The sequence below is a fragment of the Muntiacus reevesi genome, chromosome 1, assembly GCF_963930625.1.
Source record: "Muntiacus reevesi chromosome 1, mMunRee1.1, whole genome shotgun sequence".
In the NCBI taxonomy this organism is placed as follows: domain Eukaryota; kingdom Metazoa; phylum Chordata; class Mammalia; order Artiodactyla; family Cervidae; genus Muntiacus; species Muntiacus reevesi.
Window position 1 is genome coordinate 142,978,501 of NC_089249.1, and position 24,363 is coordinate 143,002,863.

Below are 24,363 nucleotides of genomic sequence, written 5' to 3' on the forward strand. Positions count from 1 at the left end.
CCATTCATCTGCTGATGGGCATCTAGGTTGCTTCCATGATTTGACTCAGTTCTAATGAGATGGATGAAACTGGAGCCCAATATACAGAGTGAAGTAAGCCAGAAAGATAAAGACCAATACAGTAAACTAACACATATATATGGAATTTAAAAAGATGATAATGATAACCCTATATGCAAAACAGAAAAAGAGACACAGATGTACAGAACAGACTTTTGGACTCTGTGGGAGAAGGCGAGGGTGGGATGTTCTGAGAGAATAGCATAACAAGTATACTATCAAGGGTGAAACAGATCACCAGCCCAGGTTGGATGCATGAGACACGTGCTCAGGGCTGGTGCACTGGGAAGACCCAGAGGGATGGGGTGGGGACGGAGGCGGGAGGGGGGATCCGGATGGGGAACACATGTAAATCCATGGCTGATTCATGTCAATGTATGGCAAAAACCACTACAATATTGTAAAGTAATTAGCCTCCAACTAATAAAAATAAATGGAAAAAAAAAGAAAATAAATGAATATCAGAAAGGAAAAAAAAGAATTAGTCATTACTATACATGAAAGTTTAAAATACACAGACATGGTACTCAGTAAAAAGCCAGATAACAAAAAAGTACCTATTGTAAGATTTACATGAGTTCTAGAATGGAAAAAAACAATTTACAGTATTAGAAGTCAGGAGCAGAGAACTTTCTGGGCGGATGGAAATGTTCAATATCTTGATTGGAGTGTTGGTAACATGAATGTGTGTGTGTGTGTGTGTGTGTGTGTGTGTGTGTGTGTAAAAGTTGCTCAGTTGCATCCGACTCTACGATCCCGGGGACTATAGCCCACCAGGCTCTTCTATCCATGGAATTCTCCAGGCAAGAATACTGGAGTGGGTTGCCATTCCCTTCTCCAGGGGATCTTCCTGACCCAGGAATCAAACCCAAGTCTCTTGCATTATAGGTATTTTCTTTACCATCTGAGCCACCATTATACATTTATCAACATTAAGAAAACTGTTCCATAAAATCACATTTAAAACGTTTGTTAAGAAACAAATGTTCAACTCATAAAGGGTGAGTTGCTTCCTTAGCTCTTTCCCTTTTCTGACCTTGTATACAGCCTGCATTAGCAATGAAATATCTAATTATATTTCCAAAGGCATTAGTGTAATACTCCTGTGTGTCTCTTGTCCTAATTTCTTACACTTGTCTCCACCTGCAGCATGGACCACAGCTGCACCATTATAAACTCCTTGGAAACTTCTTTTTCCTTCCAAGTCAAACATTCCAGAGTAGTTCTCTCTCACATCCATGTATTTACTCTCTCCTTTACCCTTAGTCTTCTACCAATATTCTTAATTTACACATAATTTTTGGCAGTGGAACTCAAAGGTAGACCTATCAGAAACTCACCATTTACTTAAAAGGCACTAAATGCCAAGCAGTGTTGGGGACTTAAAATATAACACTAACTCACTTAATCCTTTCCTCAGCTATGACACTCAGTCTCATATTTCACTTCCTACTAGTCATAACAAAGTATCCAATATCTGAAAGTATTTCTTTTCATTTGCATCCTATTATACACACAGGGCTTCCCTGGTAGCTCAGCTGGTAAAGAATCTTCCCTCAATGCAGGAGATGTTGATTTGATTCCTGGGTCAGGAAGATCCCCTGGAGAAGGGAATGGCTACCCACTCCAGTATTCTTGCCTGGAGAAGTTCATGGACAGAGGAGCCTGGTGGACTTCAGCCCATGGGGGCACAAAGAGTCAGACACAACTGAGTGACTGAGTACACACACACACCTACGATTTTTTTTTTCAATTTAAAATATGCCTCTCAAATTCATCATCCTCCCAGTTTTTAGCCTCTGACATCTTTCCTATTTTACTTACTGTGATGTGATCCTATTTTATCTAAAAAAAAAAAAAGAAAGAAACAACTACAACTTCCCTGAGTGTTTTAATAAACTCAACAACAATGAATACCCTAGATACACCTCAAGGGCCAGGAGTTTGTCACTATCATCTAGCATCACTGCCAGCCTTTCATTAAACATTTACTATGCTCAAGGCATTATATGAAATCCTTATATTCACTTTATTAGAACTACCTATTTTACAAGTGAGGAAATACAGACACAAGGGAAACTCTCTCAGGGTCATATAGCACAAATAACAGAGAACATATCTGAACAGCACCACAGTACTATACTGGAGAAGGCAATGGCACCCCACCCCAGTCCTCTTGCCTGGAAAATCCCATGGACGGAGGAGCCTGGTGGGCTGCAGTCCATGGGGTCAAGAAGAGTCAGACACGACTGAGCGACTTCACTTTCACTTTTCACTTTCATGCATTGGAGAAGGAAATGACAACCCACTCCAGTGTTCTTGCCTGGAGAATCCAGGGACGGGGGAGCCTGGTGGGCTGCCGTCTATGGAGTCGCACAGAGTCGGACACGACTGGCGTGACTTAGCAGCAGCAGCAGCACAGTACTATCCTGCACATCTCCTATTAGTCTGAGAAATATCGTGCCCCCACTAATGGGCACACCCATGTCTTTAGGCAGCAAGTGATGACAGAGTTGAATTAGAAAAAGACGGAAGCCAGGTGAATTCTGAAAACATCATCTCAAGGAACTTTATGAAGAAAGAAGAATACTCAGAACAAGATCACTTAGATTCCTTTCAGAGTTATCACACTCTGTCTGCCCATCATTCTCCCTTCCTAGAGATCTTCACTTTCAGCGTGCATCTGACCTCTTAATATTAGTCCTGGAGGTAAAGAGAAGTTGGCTTATGCAAGAGCACAGTGAATACTAACAAAATAACTCTGCTGAGTCCTATGCAAAAATTAATGCAAAGAAACTGTAAAATAGCATTTAGCACTAGCAGACACCCTGATGATTTGAAAAACTATATTCTGAAAGGAATCTGCATTACTCAGGAAGTCTTCTGAGTAGCAATAAATATTCATCTACGAACCTAACTCCATGGGGCATACCCTGAGAGATTAAAAGGGGTAGTATGATTTACAGGAACACTTCTGGAGCCTGCTGAGACTGAAATATATACACTGAATCTATGACAGCAAACCAAAAAAAAAAAAAAGATTCAAATGCAAGACTGATCTCTCAAGACAAAGATTAGGCTGGAGCCCTTAAATGCCTGTGCCAACACAAGAAATCAGCTTGTCAAAGTGCTCACTTTAGGAGTAAAGTGGACTTCTTCTCTCTGGGAAAACTGAGTAAGACACAACTGATGGACTGTTTCATCTTCTGCACAAGGACAGAGGGGTGGGTTTGGAAATTTGTTTAAATCTTTTCCAATTTACACTTATAATTCTATAATGTGAAAAGCAGCTTCAATTCTGAATTCTTTGGCCAGAGTCCATTATTAACACTCAGCACAAGAGAAATTTAAAAAACGGAAATGTCTCTGAAAAGTAATTTGACCACATAAAAAAAGTTGAAACATATTCCTAACTCTTCCAGTACTTCCACTGCTAGGCATCTCTCCTAAAGAAACAAACTCATGGTTGTTTAACACTCTGTTCCCCTGGGAACTGGTTAGATTCCTTGCACTGGGACCCGGGGCCTGTCAGCTCCTCCCCTGTACACATTGGTCCAGGTCTGTTGAGTAAAAAGTCACCAATTTCTCCAACTAGTTGGACTTACCAGTCTTTCCTTTCCACTCAGACATAAGCTATGCAGAAGCCCAGACAACAACTTTTATTAAGTTTCTATCTAAAACTCTAGGCAAAGGTCACAGATTGCTGAACAGAGAAGTGACGTAAGTCTGAGACATTTCATACAACAAGACAAAATCTTTCTTGGACTAAGGTTTAAATGAAAGCATTAAGATTCTTTTCCCATATAAGTTATTATAGAACATTCAGTGGAGTTCCCTATGCTATTCGGTAGGTACCCAAAGTTATCTGTTCTATATATATAGTAGTATGCACATATATTAATCCCAGTCTCCCAATTTATCACTGCCCTGCCCCCCGCCACATTTCCCCTTTGGTAACCATAAGTTTGATTTTGAGATCTGTGAGTCTGTTTCTGTTCTGTAAATAAGTTCATTTATATCATTTTTATTAGATTTCACATTTAAGTGATATCATATGATATTTGTGTTTGTCTGACTCGCTTCACTTAGCAGGATATATGAACATGCATGATGATTCACTTTGCCATACACCTGAAACTAACACAATATTGTAGATGAACTATATTCAAATATAAAAAATAAATAACAGCATTAAGGCCAATTAATCCTACCCTATTTCTCATCCCTGTTACATTCTGCAACACGTCCAACTCTTTCATTTGCTTCTCCTGTCCTATACTCACAGTGCTACACTGCACTGGTTTTTCTTTCAGATATGCTCCTGTCCCCACACCCCATTGCCAAGGCCCCTTCAGCCAAACTACCCATCACCCTCCACAAAATCTCCTTAAATTGTAAAGAAACCGCCCACAACCTAACTTCTTCCCTCACTGTTCTCTCAACCTCCTCTGTTCTTTAGCAGCTCTGATTCTCAGCCACAGATATCACACTTGAGAGGGTGATGTTCGTTCTCTCACTCTCTGGGAAGCTGCAAAAAGGGAATCAATATTTTCCTAAATTCCTTCTCACCTATGCTATTCAGTAGGTCTTTACTCTCCTACTCTTGTTTCAAAAGCTAATCTCTATTACGACACCTCTCCTTTTATGGCCCACTTTACTAGCACCCCATCATTTTGAGTAAATAACCTTTCTTCTAAATGACAGAAAAACAAAAAACCCAAGGCCATAGGGTAAAAACTTCTTTGGATTCCAGTCCTCAAGGCACTAACAATGCCTGTATTTATGCTTTCCTTTCACTCTTGGCACATGACCCCATGGAGAATATGAGCTTCCTCCTATCAAATATTAAAGGTTAATCTGTCTAGGTGTGCCATGTCCTCCTCTCCCTCCACCCTCTCCAGGGACTATGTTTAATCACCCACTTTCTAGCATCTACATATTCCTTTTCTGGATTTTTCACACTTACAACCTATGTGTGTGTGTATATATATCCCCTTGCCCCAGTCCTACAATACCCTCCAGTTGTCTAGGTAACATGCATTCTTTCTGCCTCTTCTCATGATCAGGTTTCTCAAAACACTAGTCTGCTCTTACTTTATCCAATTTCTGACTTCTGTTCAATTCTCAACCCACTACTCTCTGATTTCCACTCTAATGAAACTGTTCCATGTGATCAAGTCCCATGAAAACTTCCCTTTTATCTACCATGACCTTCCTCTGTATTAGTCTGCAATGATCCTTTTGTTCAAATGCTCTCTTCTCTTGGTTTCTATATCAACCTCCAGTTCATCAATTTCCTCCTACCTTCTGTTCACTCCACTTCACTGTCTTCTTCCTCCATTCCTGCCCTTAATTTTGCTGCTTTGCAGAACTCCAATTTTGGTCCTGCTCTATTATCACTTGAGCCTCCCCTGGATGACTATTCAAATCCAGAAGTCTCACCTTCACTTGATCTTGTTCCCCAAGTATCCACATCAGGGTAGACCTCAGCACAAATCCTTGGAGGCATGTATTTAATTAACTCCATTTCACTTCATTTTTCTATGGATACTTGAACCCTCAACATGTCCCAAACTAAACTCATCATTTTCCTTTCAACCTGTTTATGCTCCTACAATCTTATACCAAAGAATTAATGGTCCTGCTAGCCATCTAGTTGCTCCATTCAGAAACACAGGTCATCTTCTCCTTCTCACTTCCCACATGTTATCAGTCAACAATTCCTATAGCCCCTCCAACTCTTAAGTGCAATCCTTCCTCAATTTGCCCTCAAGTATTTCTTGCTTGAGTTGTTAAATTCCTAATTAACCTCCATTATCTGATTAAAAACTCTACATAATCCATTTTGCACACAACTGCGAGAATACAAAATTATATATATGGTACAATTTTAAGTATGGGAAATTCTCACAGTAATCATTTAATATAGTAGGTTTTATCCAAAATATTTTTCTGCACTTTACAAATAAATGTTCCACCATAAACATGACCTGTTGTTTTTAATAGAAGTTAAAAGAAAGCTACTTTATAATGTGAAAATGCAGAGAAATAATATCATACCATGCATCAGTGGTATATCTAGAAGACAACATTCCTGCATATGCTGAAACCTTGGAAACAGCTTGAGTCCTGGAGAATTGATATAGAGGCAAATCATCTTGCTCCCTTCTCTGAGCCACAACAGGAAGTTCAACAAGCAAGCCAGGACCCTGCACATCATTTGGAATCATCATGCCTAAAGAGCAAAACCAGATGTTGGTAAGCACAGGATACATTTATTCATTCTTCATTCATTCAACAAAGAGTTATGGATATGTACATGGGCAGGCCCCTTTCAGATAGAAGACTTATTTATATTAAACTAAATAAGCAAAATATTTAACATGTCAGATGGTTGCAGTACTATGGTAAAAAAAAAAAAAATCTGCAAGGAAGGGAAATAGGGATTGCTCAGTGGAAGAGAGTTACAATGTTAAGCATGGCTTCAGTGAAAAGATATTATTTCAGCAATATGAATCTTTTATCAAAAGAATCTTATAAGTCAGAAAGAGAAAGACAAATACTGTATGATATTACTCATACATGGAATCTAAAAAAATACAACAAACTAACAAATAAAACAAGAGCAATGCAGATTCACAGATATAGAGAACAAACTAGTGGCTACCAGTGGAGAGAGGGAAGCAGGGAGGCAATATAGGGATATGGGGGAGAAAAGGTTATTATTGGATTATGTGAAACTTTTTTAAAATGTAAAGGACTGTAGAATTTAAAGAATCTTTCAATTAAAAAAAAAAAACTAATCTCCTTTACGATGGAGGCTACCTCCTTCAGTTCAGTTCGGTTCAGTTATCTCCTTATCTACAAATTTTCCTTCATCGATCTAGGCTGTCTCAATTACAGACACACTAACATTTCACTGACTTAAAAAAAAATTCCACAGAAAAACAAATAATCAAATGAAAACACATTTTTGAAGGGGCTTTGTTTATAAATTCCAAAATTCTTTTACATTTGTTATCGTATTTAATTCTCACATTAAACTAGTTACAAGAGACACTAGCAATCATATTTTATAGATGGGGAATGCCAGGCCGAGGAATTTTGCCAATTAGAATGTGTGAATTTACCTAACATGTCATCTGTGTCACTTTTCTATTACAGAAAAAAGGAATAACTGGGGCAGGACTGTGCACGCAGTCCTACGGTACATGTTTAGAGACCTGCATGCAGGCTGGCATAAACCCATTCATCGCTCTTAGGATACACCTCAGTATCCATTACATCTAATCCATTACAATTCCCAGCCAATCTTTCTTCACTATGTTATACAAATATAAAAAATGGTGCATCAAATGCCTCCCTTCAATCCATACATTTATAATATATTTTGGAAACTTGGCTTATCAGAAAATTAAAAATGATCACTAGGAGATATAGATATTCTTATAAAACTTCTCCTATAAACATCACCTAAACTTTCCATTTCTTCATATTGAACAGATTTTCTAGTAAACTCACTTATACTTCTGCTTTTTATCTTGTCTAGACACTTTGAATCAGGATCTGATCAGTTGGTAACACTGATTAATACAGTATAGGAAATACAGCAGAGAATCTGAAGCGAGGGGTGAAAGTAACATTAACACTCAGGTGGTATTAAAGGAAGTCTCAGGTGTCTCTCCCCCACCGCCAGGCACCCCTCAGCCCACCCCTGGGCCCACATTCATGCATGGAGTCAAATCCATAGACACACACCACTGCTCTAACCCCCTATGTCTACTCTTTCCCTTAGGAAGGACTGGGTGGGATGGAGATTCTGCAGAAATGGCCTAGAATGAGAGTCAAAAGAACAGAGAACTGGCTCTATTTGCAGAGCTAATTCCCATCCAGCTACACTGGTAAAGCAGCCTATTAAATCATAGCACTGAGTTTCATAGGATGCTGCAGCTTATCTAAAACTCTTCACTACCTGCTCCACACAGGGCTGCCCATGCCCTTTGCCCACTCCTCCTCCTTGGCAGCGCTCAGGTACACATCTCTCCTCTCGCACCGTGCTTGACACAGGCGACTTCACAGGCCTGCTCGTCAGGTGCACCATGGCATCTGGGAGCCGTAAAATAAATCACATCCTTTGGGGCCTGTGTGGTTGTTAGGTAACGACCACAACAGGAAAACACAGTTAGGGAAACAGGAAAGTTAAAAAAAAAAAAAAAAAGTCCCTGGATAAACAGAAGTTAATACTTCCAGGAGAGGAATGGGAGTAATTTCCAAAAGGTCTATACTTAGTGAGGTGCAAGAAGAGAAAGATAAACAAAATAAAGGCAAGAAGAATCCGTGCAGAAAAGGGGTTGCTGTACAGGTTAGCGACCAGACAAGAAAAATATAGGTAGGGAACTGGCATACTGATAAATCATGCCAGTTAAACCATGTCAGAACTGGCATGCTGTTAAATCACCACACACGAGCAGCATATCACCTTCTCATGCAAGAAATAGTTCTTGAGCACCCACTGTGGTAACACAATCAGATATAAGCCTTGCCCTCCAGAAGCTTACTGTAAGAGACCGGTATGTGAATTCGCAAGTGTGCCTGACTCTGGGTGCAATGACAGAAATTCATCCAGGTTCACTGGAGGCCCATTTTAGGTAGGGCCAGTCAGACTGGGAAATAGAACTACTTTCTGTCTTTGAGGATACCTGATTTTAGAGCTGACTCACTGAAAAAGACCCTGATGCTGGGAAAGATTGAGGGCAGGAAGAGAAGGAAGCGACAGAGTATGGGATGGTTGGATGGCATCAACACAAAGGACATGAATTTGAGCAAACTCTGGGAGATAGTGAAGGACAGGGAAGCCTGGCATGCTGCAGTCCATGGGGTCACAAAGAGTCAGACATGACTTAGTGACTGAACAACAACAATTTTAGATTAAGTACAGGGTGAAGAATAGCCCTTTATATATAGGTTTTCAAAAATAATTCAATTGCTCATAAATAACTCTTAAAGTCTCTGTTACTAACAGAGTAGTCAAAGAGCTACAGATTTGAAAAAGGCCTTATAGAACACTTAGCCCAAACTTAGACCTTCCAAAAGGTCTATACTTAGTGAGGTGCAAGAAGAGAAAGATAAACAAAATAAAGGCAAGAAGAATCCGTGCAGAAAAGGGGTTGCTGTACAGGTTAGCGACCAGACAAGAAAAATATAGGTAGGGAACTGGCATACTGATAAATCATGCCAGTTAAACCATGTCAGAACTGGCATGCTGTTAAATCACCACACACGAGCAGCATATCACCCAAACTTAACCATTTACAGTTGCGGAAGTGGGGAAGCTTGGAGAAGTGGGTGGTTTGCCTGGTGACATAGCAGATTAACAGCTTAGTACTGAGGGACCTGGGACTGAAACTATACTGACTCTGTATCAATAATTTCTCAGTTCACCCATGGTTATCATTAATCCAAGTACTTGCACTTGCCACACAGCATTCTGGCAGCTCTCAAAAATTTTTTTTGCTATGAATGCTCAAAAATAAATTTATTGGTAGTTGAAAAATTTTTCAAAACACATGTGGTTATGAGCACTTTCCTAGTGAGGACAGGCCTAAGGTATACATTTGTAGCTTAATACCTAAAGCTATAATCTTCAAAAATAGAATCCAAGTGCCTTGCCAAATATTAGATTAAGGCAGTACAGTAGGTTGATTGATGGTTCACCTGGATATATATATATCTGCCATAGAAGCTATAAATGAGAACTTACATGGAGAAAAGGGCTTTGCAAATGTAACTAAATTAAGCATCTTGAGATGAGACAATTCAAGCAGGCCCTAAATCCAACAACACGTGTCCTTATAAGAGACAAAAGAAGAGAAGACATGGAGAAGAGGAGAGGGCCAAGTAAGGATGGAGGCAGAGATTAGAATGACGCAGCCACAAGCCAAAAGATGCTGGAGTCACCTGAAGTTGGACAGGGAAAAGAACAGATTCTTCCCAAGCCCTTCAGAAGTAGCTGCTGCTGCTGCTAAGTCACTTCAGTTGTGTCTGACTCTGTGCGACCCCATAGACGGCAGCCCACCAGGCTCCCCTGTCCCTGGGATTCTCCAGGCAAGAACACTGGAGTGGGTTGCCATTTCCTTCTCCAGTGCATGAAAGTGAAAAGTGAAAGTGAAGTGGCTCAGTCGTGTCCAATTCTTAGCGCTTTCAACAGAAGTAGCACAGCATATTAATTTAGGACTTAAGGGCTCCAGAACAGTGAGAGAATTAACTACTGGTGTAAGCTGCCAGGTATGTGGTAACTTGTTACAGGGCCCTGGGAAACTCATGCAGGCAGCAGAAGTCAGAGGAAATAACTCTGGAGTCACTTAGATGATACCTAGAGGAGAGCTCAGAGGAAGGTTGAATCATCCCATGAGGACAAAGTCCCTTCCCCTGTCTTTCTCCTAACTCCAAAGTCCCTCTTCACAAACATTCACCCTATATTTCCAGCCCATTGCTTTCAATCCTGACAGTATAAAACAGTGAATGGGTCTCAACCTGGGGCAATTCTGTCTCCCAAGGGACTTTTTGACAATGTCTGGAGACGTTTTGATTTTGATCATGACTAGGAATGGGAATACCACTGGGATCTAGCATGAGAAGGCAAGGAGGCTGCTAAACACCTGACAATGCACAGGGAAGCTCTCCACAACAAAATTATCTGATCTGAAACAATGCTGGATGTTACTATAAATTAGTAATGTCAATGGCAATCAAACACATTAATTCATTCATTTGTGCCATAAAAGAGGGCACAGAAATGTGGTGGATTAAAAAAAAAGGCAAAAAACAGTATACAAGGAGAATTTTTGTGGAAAAAATTACATTTTTTTCCTAGCCACAATCAGTTATACATTATGAAAAATTGAATAGACTCACTTAATCTAAGATATTCAAATTAACCATCTCAATTTTTTAAATTAACTATTCATGATGTGTTCTGACTGGCAGGGAACTGGCAATTGTTATCATCTCATAGATGCCTTCAATCTTTAATAACATTAAAAGAATCCCATTCTTTTAGATTTTACTTGATAGAATGTTGAATTCATATAAAACAGTTACATAACTTTCGACAGGTATCTCTCTCTCCTAACAATATATTATCATATAACCCAAGAACTGCCCAAAAAGAAAGACTTTTCCTATAAGTAGAGTCAAAACAGGTGAAGGACAGCATAAATCCTGAACAATGGCTCTATAAATCCCAATACTTTGAGTCTCTCCTAGGGAATCTTAATATTACAATGACATTTGATATTGCAGTGTTGAATAAGGAAATATTACTTTTTAAAGTCAAGTTTTCAGAAATATATAAGAATAAATATGGGAAGAGGCAAGGAGAAGCACTATACTTTTAGGATTCTTTAATGGAAACTAAGTTATTAATGCACCAAAATTGACTGTAATATATGGCTATAAAAATGTTTCATAAATGTTTAAAATATGTCTCTCTTTATTAATATTTAACAACCCCATTCAATGAGCTAACAGTATCACTTAATAGCATCAGAGATTTTAATATATATTAGTAGAGACTTATTTCAGATTCAGTATATGGCACTAGTTTTAGTTGTAATCCACACAGCTAATAAAAAGCAAAATGAGGCAGGGAAAATGCAGCCCTCACCGAAAGCAGAATCTGAAAAACTCTAAGTTGAAATATGAGTCACATTACTTTTCCAGATATTTTGAAACAGATGAAATAATAAGCAGATTTCAATTCAAAATATTATAATGAATGAAAATATGACAGTAAAGTTCATCATATGCACAAATAAAACTGAAAGATTGCAAAATAATGTAACTTGTGTTTATGAGAAATGAAAATCACAAACCTAAATCCAGACTACTCTTTGTTAATGAATTAAGATTTTCCAGATCATCAAATCTGCCTTGTTGAGCGTTTCCTTCAGTTGAGGGTATGGAGAGGGAATCGATGCCAAAGTTCTCTTTCATCTCGAGAGGAAGAAAAACAGAAATGCATTAGCACTTTATGATAAAATGTGGAACACCATAATGTTGTTCAACCCAGATCATAATGATAGTGGAAAACTGGCCCTGCAAACAGGCCTTCTCAAGTAACGTTTTATACTGTGGTAAGCAGTTATAGATGCTAGTAACATAATATCTGCAAGAGAACAGGCTAGTAAAAATTTGTTTTTTCCAAACACTGGATTTTTTAACAAAAAATTATTTTATAAACATTAATAAATGCATTCAAATAAACATTCACCAAGGTAGAGGAATAAAAGATCTATCAAGGCAAGCAAGGTCAATGGTTGATACACGTTACATTCTGGATCAGGCTGGATCACAACTTAAATAGCTTCGTTGCTGATCTGGAAACACCTGGTGAATTTTCACAGCCTTAAGAAACAGCTGGTGAATTTTCATAGTTCTAAGCCTTTGCTATGCCCTCCCTTACACTCTTATCTACCTAATAAACAACCTGTTCCCTGAACCTAAAACTCACAGATAAGCACAGTCAGTAGTTACTACGCTTTCCCTGTCTTCTTTTGTACACATGTCTTTTATGGTTTTCCAAAGTTATAATCTTCCAGAACATACAATTTTCACTGATGTATTTTATTATGATATTAAAAAAATATTTCTATGTATGAAATTAAATTGCAACATATGGCCACCACAGACATATACCTTCAATCAGGGGGTCCCAACCTCCAGGATCTAATGCCTGATGATCTGAAGTGAAGCTGATGTAATAATAACAGAAATAAAGTGCACAATAAATGTAATACGCTTGAATCATCCTGAAACCATCACCTCACCATGGTCCGTGGAAAAACTGTCTTCCACAAAACCAGTCCCTCGTGCCAAAAACATTAGGGACCACTGCCTTAATTCATTTAAGGTTAATAGCACTGTATTATTCTCTGTTGTTGGAAATTTAGGTTGTCCAAAACAAAAACATAAATTTTATTTTTTACAACAGTTCACATTTTTTCCTGATTATACAGGTCACACTTCAACAGTAAGAAAAAGACCTCTCATAAGCCAATGTACCAAATACTGCTAGATTTTATCAAATAGATTATGAATATAATTGAGTATAAAACTATATCAGATACCCAAAGGAACCTAGAGTACATAGAATTCAACTCCAATATTAAATAGAGGTGAGAAAGGAAATATGACTAGTTAGTAGTCTAGAATAAAACAAGAAGAACTTCTTAGAGCAGAGACTAGGAGGAGATGGGAGCCACTGTGTATTTAAAAAGAAAAAAATTTACAATCATTTTTGAACCATTCGGTTATTTCTTTTAATTAATGGCAATTAGGTAACTGAGGAATAAGAATTGAGACCTGAATCTGAGGTTTCAATACACTGGATATGAAAGGTTAGACCTTTAGAAAAATCAATTCAGTTTTTTTCCTAAATAGAGAAGAAAATGAGAGCATAAATTTAGTCTCAGACAAAAAGAATCAGATATTTTCAAAAAGAGAAAAGGACTTAGACATTTTTCCAAAGAATATTTGAGGATGGCCAATAAGCATGTGAAAATTTGCTCAATGTCACTAATAGAGAATTACAAATCAAAACTACAGTAAGCTACCACTTCACACCTATCTAAAAAACAGAAAGCAAGTGTTAGTGAGGATGTGGAAAAATTAGAAAATCCATGCATTGCTGGCAGGAACGTAAAATGGCACAGAGGCTATGAAAACAGTACGTGATTCTCCCCTAAAATTAAACAGAATTACCACATGACCCAGCAATTTCACTCCAGGGTGTGTACCACCCAAAATTTGGTTTTGAACAGATGTTTGTATAGCAGTGTCCACAGCAGCATTGTTGACAATAGCCAAAGACAGAAACAACACAGATGTCCATCAATTGATGAATAAGCAAACAAAATGGGGTATATACACTCAATGGAATGCTATTCAGCCTCAAAAAGGGAGAAAAGGCTGACATGCTACATGTATGAACCTTGAAGACATCACAATAAGTGAAATAAGTCAGACACAAAAAGATAAAATATTGTATGATTCCATTTACATGAGGTTCTTTGAACAGCCAAATTCTTAGACACAGAAAGTAGAATTGTGGTTTATTGCCAGAGGATAAAGGAAAAGGAGAATGAGCAGTTTATTGTTTACTGGGTACAAAGTCTCCACTTGGGAAGATATAAAAATTCTAGAGATGGGTGGTTGTAATGGTTGTTCAATAATGTGAGTGTATTCATTCCATGAGAACTGTAAGCCTAAAAATGGTTAAAATGGTCAACTTCATATAATGTATATTTGATCACAACTAAAAATAAAGAACCAGATCTATCAACCTTGATGGTTTCATCCTTCAACTAAAATGGAGTAAGAGCGTGGTGGAGAAAGAAAAGCTTATAAGTAGTTGGGTACTATTTGCACTCCACAAACATAGCTATACTTGTAGCCCAAAATAGATATTATCAAATATAAGGAAGACAGAATGATAATGTTTCATTGCCTTCTAGAGGACACCCTCTAAATAGAAGAGTACCGGGAATTACATATTTGTAAGGCATGTTACTGTGTTTTTAAAATCCACTCACCCAGAGCTTATAATATTAAATAATAAATGATCACTATGGAGTCCACCATAATGACAGTAAGACAAATAAAGACCCAAGCCCATCCTGATCATGTGGGCACAACTGTTACAGAGGATCGGGATATTCCACCCAGAAATATGCCACTTTGGCAGACTGAGTATTCTGAGTTGAAGAAAAGAAGAGACACAGAAAAGTTTCCTATCCTCCCCTGGTTCTCAATCACCAAAGACGACTCTAGACTTTCCACCTAAGAGAAATGTATATGACAAACATTACTAAAACAACCTTCATGGTCCACCGATTTCCCCCATAATATTTATCTTCACACAGTAGCTAACTCTAAAAGCCTGAATCCCTTTCCCTCTATCTTGACACTCATCTACAAATGTACTGTCCTTCATTAAGATCCTACATAAGCCCAAGTTCTAATCCCTCCTTTGAGTGACCTATCACTGAGTTTTTCCTGTGTATATGCATGCTGCAGGTGTTAATAAATTGGTTCTCTTCTGATAGTCTGTCTTTTGTCAGTTTGATTTCCAGGGCCCCAGCCAAAGGAACCTAGGAAGGTAGAGGAAAATGTTTTTCTTTCCTCACCTACACTCATCACTGTGGGATATGGATGGGAAATGGGAAAAATAGCTAATGCCCATATATCCAGAAAAACTATAATTCAAAAAGATACATGCACCCCTATGTTCATAGCGGCACTATTCACAATAGCCAAAACATGGGAACAACCTACATGTCCATCGGCTGATGAATGAATAAAGATGTGCAGATACATACAATGGAATACTACAAAAAGAACAAAATAAGGCCATTTTCAGCAACATGGATGCAACTAGCAATTATCACACTAAGTAAACACCATATGGCATCACTTACATGAAATCTAAAATATGACATAGATGAACCTATCTATGAAACAGAAACAGAATCATGGACATGAAGAACAGACTGGTGGTTGCCAATGGGAAGGGAGTTGGGGAAGAGATGACCCTCCTCCTGTTTGCAGTCTAGATATAAGCTTTTATATATGAATGGATACAACAACAAGGTCCTATGGTATAACACAGAGAACTACATTTAATATCTTATGATAAACCATAATGGAGCAGAATAGTTAAAAATGTGACAAGAAAGCCTGGCATGCTGTGGTCTATGGGATCGCAAAGAGTCAGACACAACCTAGCCACTGAATAACAACAACGTATGTATAGCGGAATCATCTTGCTGCACTGTAGTAATTAACAAACTTTGCAAATCAACTATACTTCAATTTAAAAGAAAGAGTTAATGCCCCACAGCAGGAACATATAATTACTTAGAGAAAGTAAATCTGTTTAGGTAAGACATATTAGGTCTAAAACAATCTTAACCAATGCCAGTTTAAGGATCCTATAGTTTCCTACAGGTTACCTAGCAGAATCAGACAGCTGGGAAATTTAACAAAGTTAGTAACTAGGAACTGTGTCCTTCAAACTGTGAGCACTGAATGTTGTTTCAGCAAGCTTTATAATGAGCTTGATAAATAATAGAGGAAGTGGCTACTCTGTGGATTGATTGGGTCATCAATATAAACTTACAAGAAGAATTTTTAAAAAACCTAACGTTATACAATGATACCTGAGATGAGAATAAATTTTGACTGGTAGTATGGATTAAAAAGTTACTATATCTCAAACAACATAGATGGAAATGAAAAAGGTATGGTTGCAAAACAGTGTTGAAAAATCAAAAAGTGATTCTAGTAATAATGTAGACTCTGACATTAAATATGCATTGAAGGAATATGAGTAAAATTCTATCACTAAATGCAAGAACAGGCAAACACCTGATATCTTACTAGGACACTTAACTAAATATATAAAGTATGAATATACTATTCATCTATATCTCTAAAAGTTTATATATTAAAATGGGACTATATTTCAGGTTGTCTTATATTTGAGTAAAGGGAAAAACTTATTTTTATAGAAGAAAACAGACATAACAAGAGTATTTATTTATATACTCATAATTTGCTCCATATAACTAAATATTCTGTTTGAGGTCAACCACTTAACAGAAACAGGAGTGGGACTGAACGGGACTGGCGGAGATAGAAAAAAACAGTGTCAACAGCAACATACCAGGTGATTCTATGTCACCTCTGCCCACATAATTCACATAATTCCAAAACATCTGCTCTCTGGTAGACTGCCCAGAGTCCAGTATCAAGGGTAATCCTCGAGGGTTCCTTAAATACATAAATATAGCATCGTGCATAGCAGAGAGACCCATAATGAAATGAAAAAGAGAGGAAGGTTGAAGGGAGGCAAGGACAAAACCCAGCTCTATCTGCCCTGGGAGAGAACAAGCTAAGGCCACTTTGCACATCACTGCAGGGGAGCTGCTGACCTCGCTAAGGAGGGCAGCGTACTGTTCCGAACATGCAGCTCTGTACTCCATACACAAAACTTCCTCTTCAGTTGCTCTGAAGTTAATTTGGGTCAGGAAATAAGCAAAAATAAAACATTAAAAACATCCCTACTGAAAGATTCCAGTTGGTGACCAGTTAACCCTAATTTTATTTTTAAAAATAAGTTTATTGGTGATTTAATAGCAAGAGAACACCTAGTAAATACAATGCATTCCTGCCAAGTTGTCAACAGGCAGTATCACAAATGTAAGAATAATTTTCTAGAGTTCAGTGGCTTTCTATTTAGTATTGTATATAATACAGAGGACAGTGTGGATAAGCAAGACAGAAATAACAGATCTTTAATCAATTTTGCCTTGATTTTCCTTGACAAACATGTTATGTGAGAAATACAGAGCTATATCTCCCTAAGGGTTTTTTTTTTTTAATCACAAATGATGAAAGAACTCTTCCTTGAAATGGGTATCAGGAGGAAAACATCACTAAAAAAGCAAGGTTAAAAACAACAACAAAAACCACATCATAACAGTAAAGCAACTATAGCTTATTGACTCCAACTAGAAGTTATACAATAAAGAAATGATGAGCTTTTACTTAAAAGCAAAACACTCTATGGTACATTTTTTAAAAAACAGTATTCAGTGATGAAAAGATTCGTTAAATTGTGTTCATGTGTTTAAAAGTTACAGGACTGATGGACAGAGATGGGGAGGGGAGGAGTCAGGAAGGATGCAGAAGATGCACTCTAACCCTTACCATCTCTTCTGGGCTACAGCCGCACTGTTGCATGTCCTGAGGGTACATGCTCATCATGTGTCCTGCTTCTTGAGGCTCGGGCAGTTCACAATCCGGGAACCACTGTGTACCAAAGTGAACCTCCTCCATGGACGGAACAGGAGCAGCCTCTTGAATGTGTGATGAGGGATACGACTCCAGGGACTGAAGTTGGTCTTGATAGAGCTCATATTCTTCATCAACAAGCATTTCTCTTTCTTCACCCATCTCCTGCAACCTAGGGACCATGAATTCATGCATTTCCCAGGCCTCCTTGCTATTGTCTATCTCTTTTTGTTGGGACTGGAAAGCCTTTCCCAGATCTAGAAACGGCTCATCCACAAGCTCTTCTTTAAAATAGGGCTCGTCTCTAAATCCCTGTGAATAAGAATCGCAAAACAAAACAAAACTTTAAACTCTGTCTTAGAGCTGCACTCTACACACTAACCGGAAAATTAACCCCTGGCATAACTGCAGCAACGGGATTATATGCCAATGCATGGTTAACCAGAACAGCTCTCTAGTACAATAGAGGAGAAATATAACCTTACTGCCACACAAACCTCAACCTTGAAAAGGAAACAACAAAAGAGGCAACAATCTGCCTTTGGCAAGGTGACTGACTAGTCTAAAAGGTTTGTTACACATTAACCACCTGAAAATTCTCAGAAGAAGGAGTTCTGTTAAACTGCTAAACTGAATGTTTAACTCATGCATCTCATATAAAAAGTAATACGTAAGTATGGATACACTTCATGCCATCTCAGAAGAAAGCAAAGACTTAAAAGGTCAGGAATATCAGGCTTATGTAACTCAAAAGAAGTTCATGGGCTCTTTGAATGTTTACAAAACCTTCTCTATAAACTAAAGATATAAGGATTAAAGTTAAATTTTGCATTTCCATTAATAATATAAAACAAAAAGGAATGAATACAGTATGCTCTTCAATTAATTTCAAACTTCACTAATCAAAAGAGCAAGAATACAGAACTAAAGTTAGATAGTCCCCTCACATGAGCAGAAACCTTGTTGAGTTCTTAGGAACACTTGAGGAATATATGAGTCTGCTGAGCCTTTGACCTAACTTCAAGTGCTAAGCACAATAAGGCCCAATTCCCTCTGAAGAATCAATGACATTTCCTATTTTAAATCCTATTCATTAAATATCAGTAAATGTACATTCATGAAAAGAATCCACACCTTCCCACTGCTTCCTCAGTTGCAGCTAAACATCATTGCAGTGACGCTTTTAAGTTAATATAGTATGGCAAATACTGTAACCTAGTTATTTTAAAAAAGAAAAAACTGTATTTAGGAGGTATATTTAAACATGTCACACAGTTAAGAAATTGTAACAAAAAATGTATAAGCTGAAAAAAAAACATAATGGACACTACAGGACTACAAATCAGGTTTAGACACTGTCAACAAACTATGCAAAGAATATCAAGACAGTTGTTATCAAGTTAAGAAAAATCATCCTCTGACTACTAAAAGCAAAATAAACACAATTCACTTTAAGAATGAAAAAGGAAAAGTTTCAAAATATACTTTCTAATATTAAAGCATAAAATAAGGTTTGACTAAATAATTCTTCTTTAGAAAGTATTCAATAACAAATTCTTCTGGGGAAGAAAAATAAGTTCTTTAGTATAGCTCTTATTCTACATCATTTTAAGTGCAGGTTTATTTTCAAAACTCTCTCTACTCTCAAAATTTTAAGAGTGTATTAGTGATATAAAGTCAGGTATGTTTGTTCTTTGAAAATGCCTTATACCTAGCCGATGTCACTTACAGAGGCAATGTGATACAAAAGAGAAAAGATTTCAGTTTAAAAAAAAAAACTTTAAAGGGGGAGACTATTTAATTTGTTTCTATTTAGCCAAGACAGTAAGAACAAGCTTTTGTCTTCTTTATAATAGCAACTATTTAAATGGGGGAAAAATGTACTAAATACCTGGGGTGCTTCAAGTATTAAAGATGAATTTATATCATGAATTGTTCCTGAAATTTCAGTCTTGTCTTCATTATTGCTTGAAAGTAAAATGCTACTTTCTTCCTCTTTATCACCTTCCTGAAAACAGAAGCATTTTAAATTTTTTAAGTATGATTGAAGAACTGTTTTTGTAAACCATGAACCTATTTTTTATTGAGTTCTAACTGACCTACAACATTATATTAGTGTTAAGCATACAACATAATGATTTGGTATATGCATATGTTGCAAAATAATCACCATGAAAAGTTTAGCTAACATTTGCAACTTTCAAATATACCACACAGTATTGTTATCTACAGTCCCCATGCTGTACCTTGCATCCTTAGGACTTATAACTGGAGGTTTGTATCTTTTAACCACCTGCACCCATTTCGCCCATTCCCAGTCCCCAGCTCTGGCAACCAAAGAAGCACTTCTGTACTGAAGAAAACATTTTGGTTTCAAATGTTTTTCAAATTCTCATCTTTCCATTAAGTGCAAGTACATAGTACTTAATGTACATTGTTTCATTAGACCAAACTTTTCTTTAATAACTTAAAAAAAAAAAGCCATATTCAGGTCAAAACTTCTCAAACTTTTAATTCTTTTTAGGGATTCCTTAAATAAAAAATCACTTTCCCAGGAACAGACCTTAACTAAGAAATGCCTAAGTTTATACAGGATGATACTCAAAATATTGAACAATGGTACAATGGAGCCACTCTCCATCAGAAGAAGGACAACCATCCTAGTGCTCACCAGCTTAGCATCAGCTCCAGGTCATAACACAGCCACTATCTACCAAGTCCTGAGGATACATCACAATCCATGGTAGACACTTTTACATGCTTTGACTCAGCTTAATCTTTATATTAAGAACTTAGTACCAGTTCTATTTATTTATTCTATTAGGTCAGGATTTTATATTTGCATAAAAACAATAGCAAATATATATATTTATGTATATGTACATCACAGGTACAGGTCTTAGAACTTTAAATATGTATATTCTAAGAAGTAGGTGCCCTTAATAACCCTATTTTACAGATAAGTAACAGATGCACAGTAATTTGCTCAAAGTTACATAACTAGTCAGTTACAGACCCAGAATTTGAGTACTGGCCATCTGGTTTTAGAGCCTGTGCTGTAAACTAGCAAACTACATGGTTCCAAGTAGGAGCTGGTAAAGTTAGATAATAGGTGCAAGGACACATAGCTTGGCAAATCACAGAACGAAGCCAAACCCACAGTTGTCTGGCTCAATAACTCCACTGGCAGTTCTGTCCTGTGAGTTCTGAAGATACAATGTCTTTCGTTCATTTATTTCTTGTATTATTTTTGGCTGTGCTGGGTCTTTGTTGCTTTGGGCAGGCTTTCTCTAGCTGTGGTGGGTGGGGGCTACTCCTCACTGCAGTGCACAGACTTCTCATTGTGGTGACTTCTCTTGTGGGGCACAAGCTTTAGGCACACAGGCTTCGTAGTTATCATATGTGAGCTCAATAAATAGTTGGGGTGTGCAGGCTCTAGGGTGCACGGGCTTCAGCAGTTCTGGCACACGGGCTCAGTAGTTGTGACTCACGGCCCCTAGACCACGTGGGCTTCCGGAGCCGTGGCCCGTGGCTTCAGCAGCTGCAGCTCGCAGGCTTTAGAGCGCGAGCTTGGTAGTTGTGGCACATAGGTTTAGTTGCTCTGCGTAACGTGGAATCTCCCCAGGCCAGGGATCAAATCCATGTGCACGTGGATTTGCAGGGCAAAGATAAGCAGATTCTTATCCACTGTGCCACCAGGGAAGTCTGGTATGATGCACTTTTTAAAGTCAATTCATTCATTTTTTTATCTAGGACCTTTGAGGTGAGTTTGTGGAAAAGAGAAGTCACATTTGTGGTTAACATGAAAATATATAGATAATAAGTATCTACATAAGACTATAAGATTACATAATATCTATATTACATAGATAGTACATATCTATACCTGTGGTATAAGACTTAATAAAAAATAATTCTGTTCTCCTGTTACATATTCATAGTCTTTCTGCCCAAACTTGACTTTGGACCTTTTTAGTCACACTCTCTCCCCAGTTCTGCTGAGGACAAAACAAATGCTCAGCAAACACTAGGTGATGACGTAAGTGGCCACCCACTGGACCATGAGAAACAGACAGAGACAGATAGACGATCCATGCATGGTTATTTATAGCTCACAGACAGTTTTGCTTAAAGAACCCAGATGTTAAAGAAGCAATACTTAATGGTAATTCCACTAAGAATTTCTGTGTTCTTGAAAGTGACCTTCTCTCATTCCTTTACTGGCCTCATACTCCCCAGCACCCTGGCAGCCTTATACCCACTGAGGGAAGCTGAGGCAAGGAGCCACCTCACAATTGCGTGTTTCAAACTCTGTCAGAGCAAGACTCCAAGGTCTCGAGGTTTCTGCAGCTCTACCTCTACCAGAAATAGGAACAGGAATCCACACCCAGCTGGTACTAAGTTCTGTTCTTTGTACTGCCTGAGCCTTCTTTAAATTGCTTTAAAGTAAAGTCACACTGTTTAGGTCCTGCAGGCCTCTGGCAACCCCAATAATCAGGCAAATAATCATCAGGGAAAATCTAGACAAAGTTCTTGCCACAATCCAAAATACCAATAAAGAGGTCCCCATAAAAACATCAAATTTCCCCCTCCTTAATCTGTCCCAAAATCAAACCAAGCATCTCATGGTATATATTGACTATGGCAAAACTCACACATCAGATACATAATATAAAGTCAAGACCTTGCCTTAGCTATGTGCCATATTCCATTTTGAAGTGCTTAAAGTAACTGACAGGTATGATATATAGGCATCTTTATGTGCAATATGTGATGAATAATATATGAAGGTCATGTGAAATTCTCCAATGCAAAAATATTATGTGTAATACATGAATCTGTCTATGTCTACAAATGAATATATAATTATATATAGACAGATATCTATCTGTATGAACACTCATTGTTGTTGTTAAGTCTCTATGTCACATACAACTCTTTTGCGATCCCATAAACTGTAGCCTGCCAGGCTTCTCGGTCCATGGGATTTCCCAGACAAGAATACTGGAATGTGTAGTCATTTCCTTCTCCAGGGGATCTTCCTGATCAGGGATCAAACTTTCATCTCCTTCAGGACAGGCAGATTCTTTACCACTGAGCCAGCAGGGAAGCCCATAGTATGCTAATATATTTCACAGAAGAAAGGAACCTTTAGAGTTAAGAAAGATCTTATCAGTTCTCTAGTCTTTTTTAGTCTTTCAGAAATGTATATGTAGGCTTAGAAAAGTGGGGTGCCTATGACCAAATTACTGGTACACTGTTTTTCAAAGTACAAAATTCTGCATCAGAAATACACTGGTGACACAAGAGGCAGACTCCTGAGAATCTGAGAACCACCAAATCAGCATCTCTGAGAGTAGGACCTGGGAAACTGCATTTTAAACATCTTCAAGGCGATTCTTATGTCTATGTCATCTCTGTGAACTTGAGACCCGCTGGGCTAACTTGTAGGAAAGTTCGAAACAGAGACCAGATTTCTTGAAATCCAGTCCAACACTCTACTATTGCAATCACGGTATCTGTTTCAGACATGCTGCATGAAACCGAACTAGGGACAACAAATTAAAATTGGAATATAGAGCATTGTGACTAAGAGCACAGGGTCTGAAGCCACTCTGCTGAGTTCATATTTCAACTCTGCCCCTTACTAGTTATATCATCTTGGATAAGTTACTCAACTCTTATGTTTTGACTAACTGATCTGTAATGGTGGTAATAAGAGGACTACCGTCTCTTAAAGTTTCTGTGATGATTAAATTAGTATGTATAAAGAGCTTAAAATACTGACTAGACATACAGTAAGCACTCAATAATACTTTAGTACCAATTATTAACTAGTATCTTTTTAAAGTGGGACATTGGGGAACCTCAATAAGCACCATAACTAATAATACTTCAGTCAGAAACAGTGTTCTAGGGAAGTTGCAAAAAAAAAAAGAAAGAAGAAGAAACAGTGATTTGACCTAGTACATGAGATTAAACAATAAGATGACTTCAGGGTGGCTTAACCCAATCAGAGTTTAGATGCTAGGGGTTACAAGGCACTGTGACAGTCAGAAAATCATATTATGATTTCATTGCTATATCATCAAAATGATAATGGTTAACTGATTTCAACTTACTGAACCATTCCGACATTGTGCCCAAATGAAAGCTAAAACACATAAACAGGCTTATTTTAATTTATGTCATATGGAATGCAATGAGAACTTAGAATTCTGTGCCAAAGGTATGAAGATAAAAGCAGTAGTAGTTGGACTAGTAATGCTGGCAGCTAGTATGTAATGTGCTAAGCACTTAATAAATATCATCTTTAATCCTCAAAATCCTATGATGTAGACATTACTTTTTCTGAGCATTAAGTCAAAGACATTAGGAAACCTGCACAAGGACTCATGTATAATATGCAAAGCAACAGAGATTTCAGGCCACATGAGTTTGTCTCCAAAA

At 37.8% G+C, this 24,363-nt stretch overlaps 1 protein-coding gene across 6 annotated transcripts in view; it reads right to left on the minus strand.

Moving 5' to 3' along the window:
* Nucleotides 1–24,363, minus strand: part of PATJ (PATJ crumbs cell polarity complex component) — a 358,862-nt gene that overhangs the window by 235,936 nt on the left and 98,563 nt on the right. For all 6 annotated transcript variants that reach the window (XM_065911864.1, XM_065911863.1, XM_065911866.1 and 3 more), the window contains exons 19-22: nt 19,805–19,921; nt 17,830–18,225; nt 11,934–12,054; nt 6,121–6,295 (exon numbers count right to left, since the gene is read on the minus strand). In XM_065911864.1, the coding sequence (XP_065767936.1) occupies nt 6,121–6,295; nt 11,934–12,054; nt 17,830–18,225; nt 19,805–19,921 (809 nt within the window). The remainder of the gene's footprint in view (nt 1–6,120; nt 6,296–11,933; nt 12,055–17,829; nt 18,226–19,804; nt 19,922–24,363) is intronic.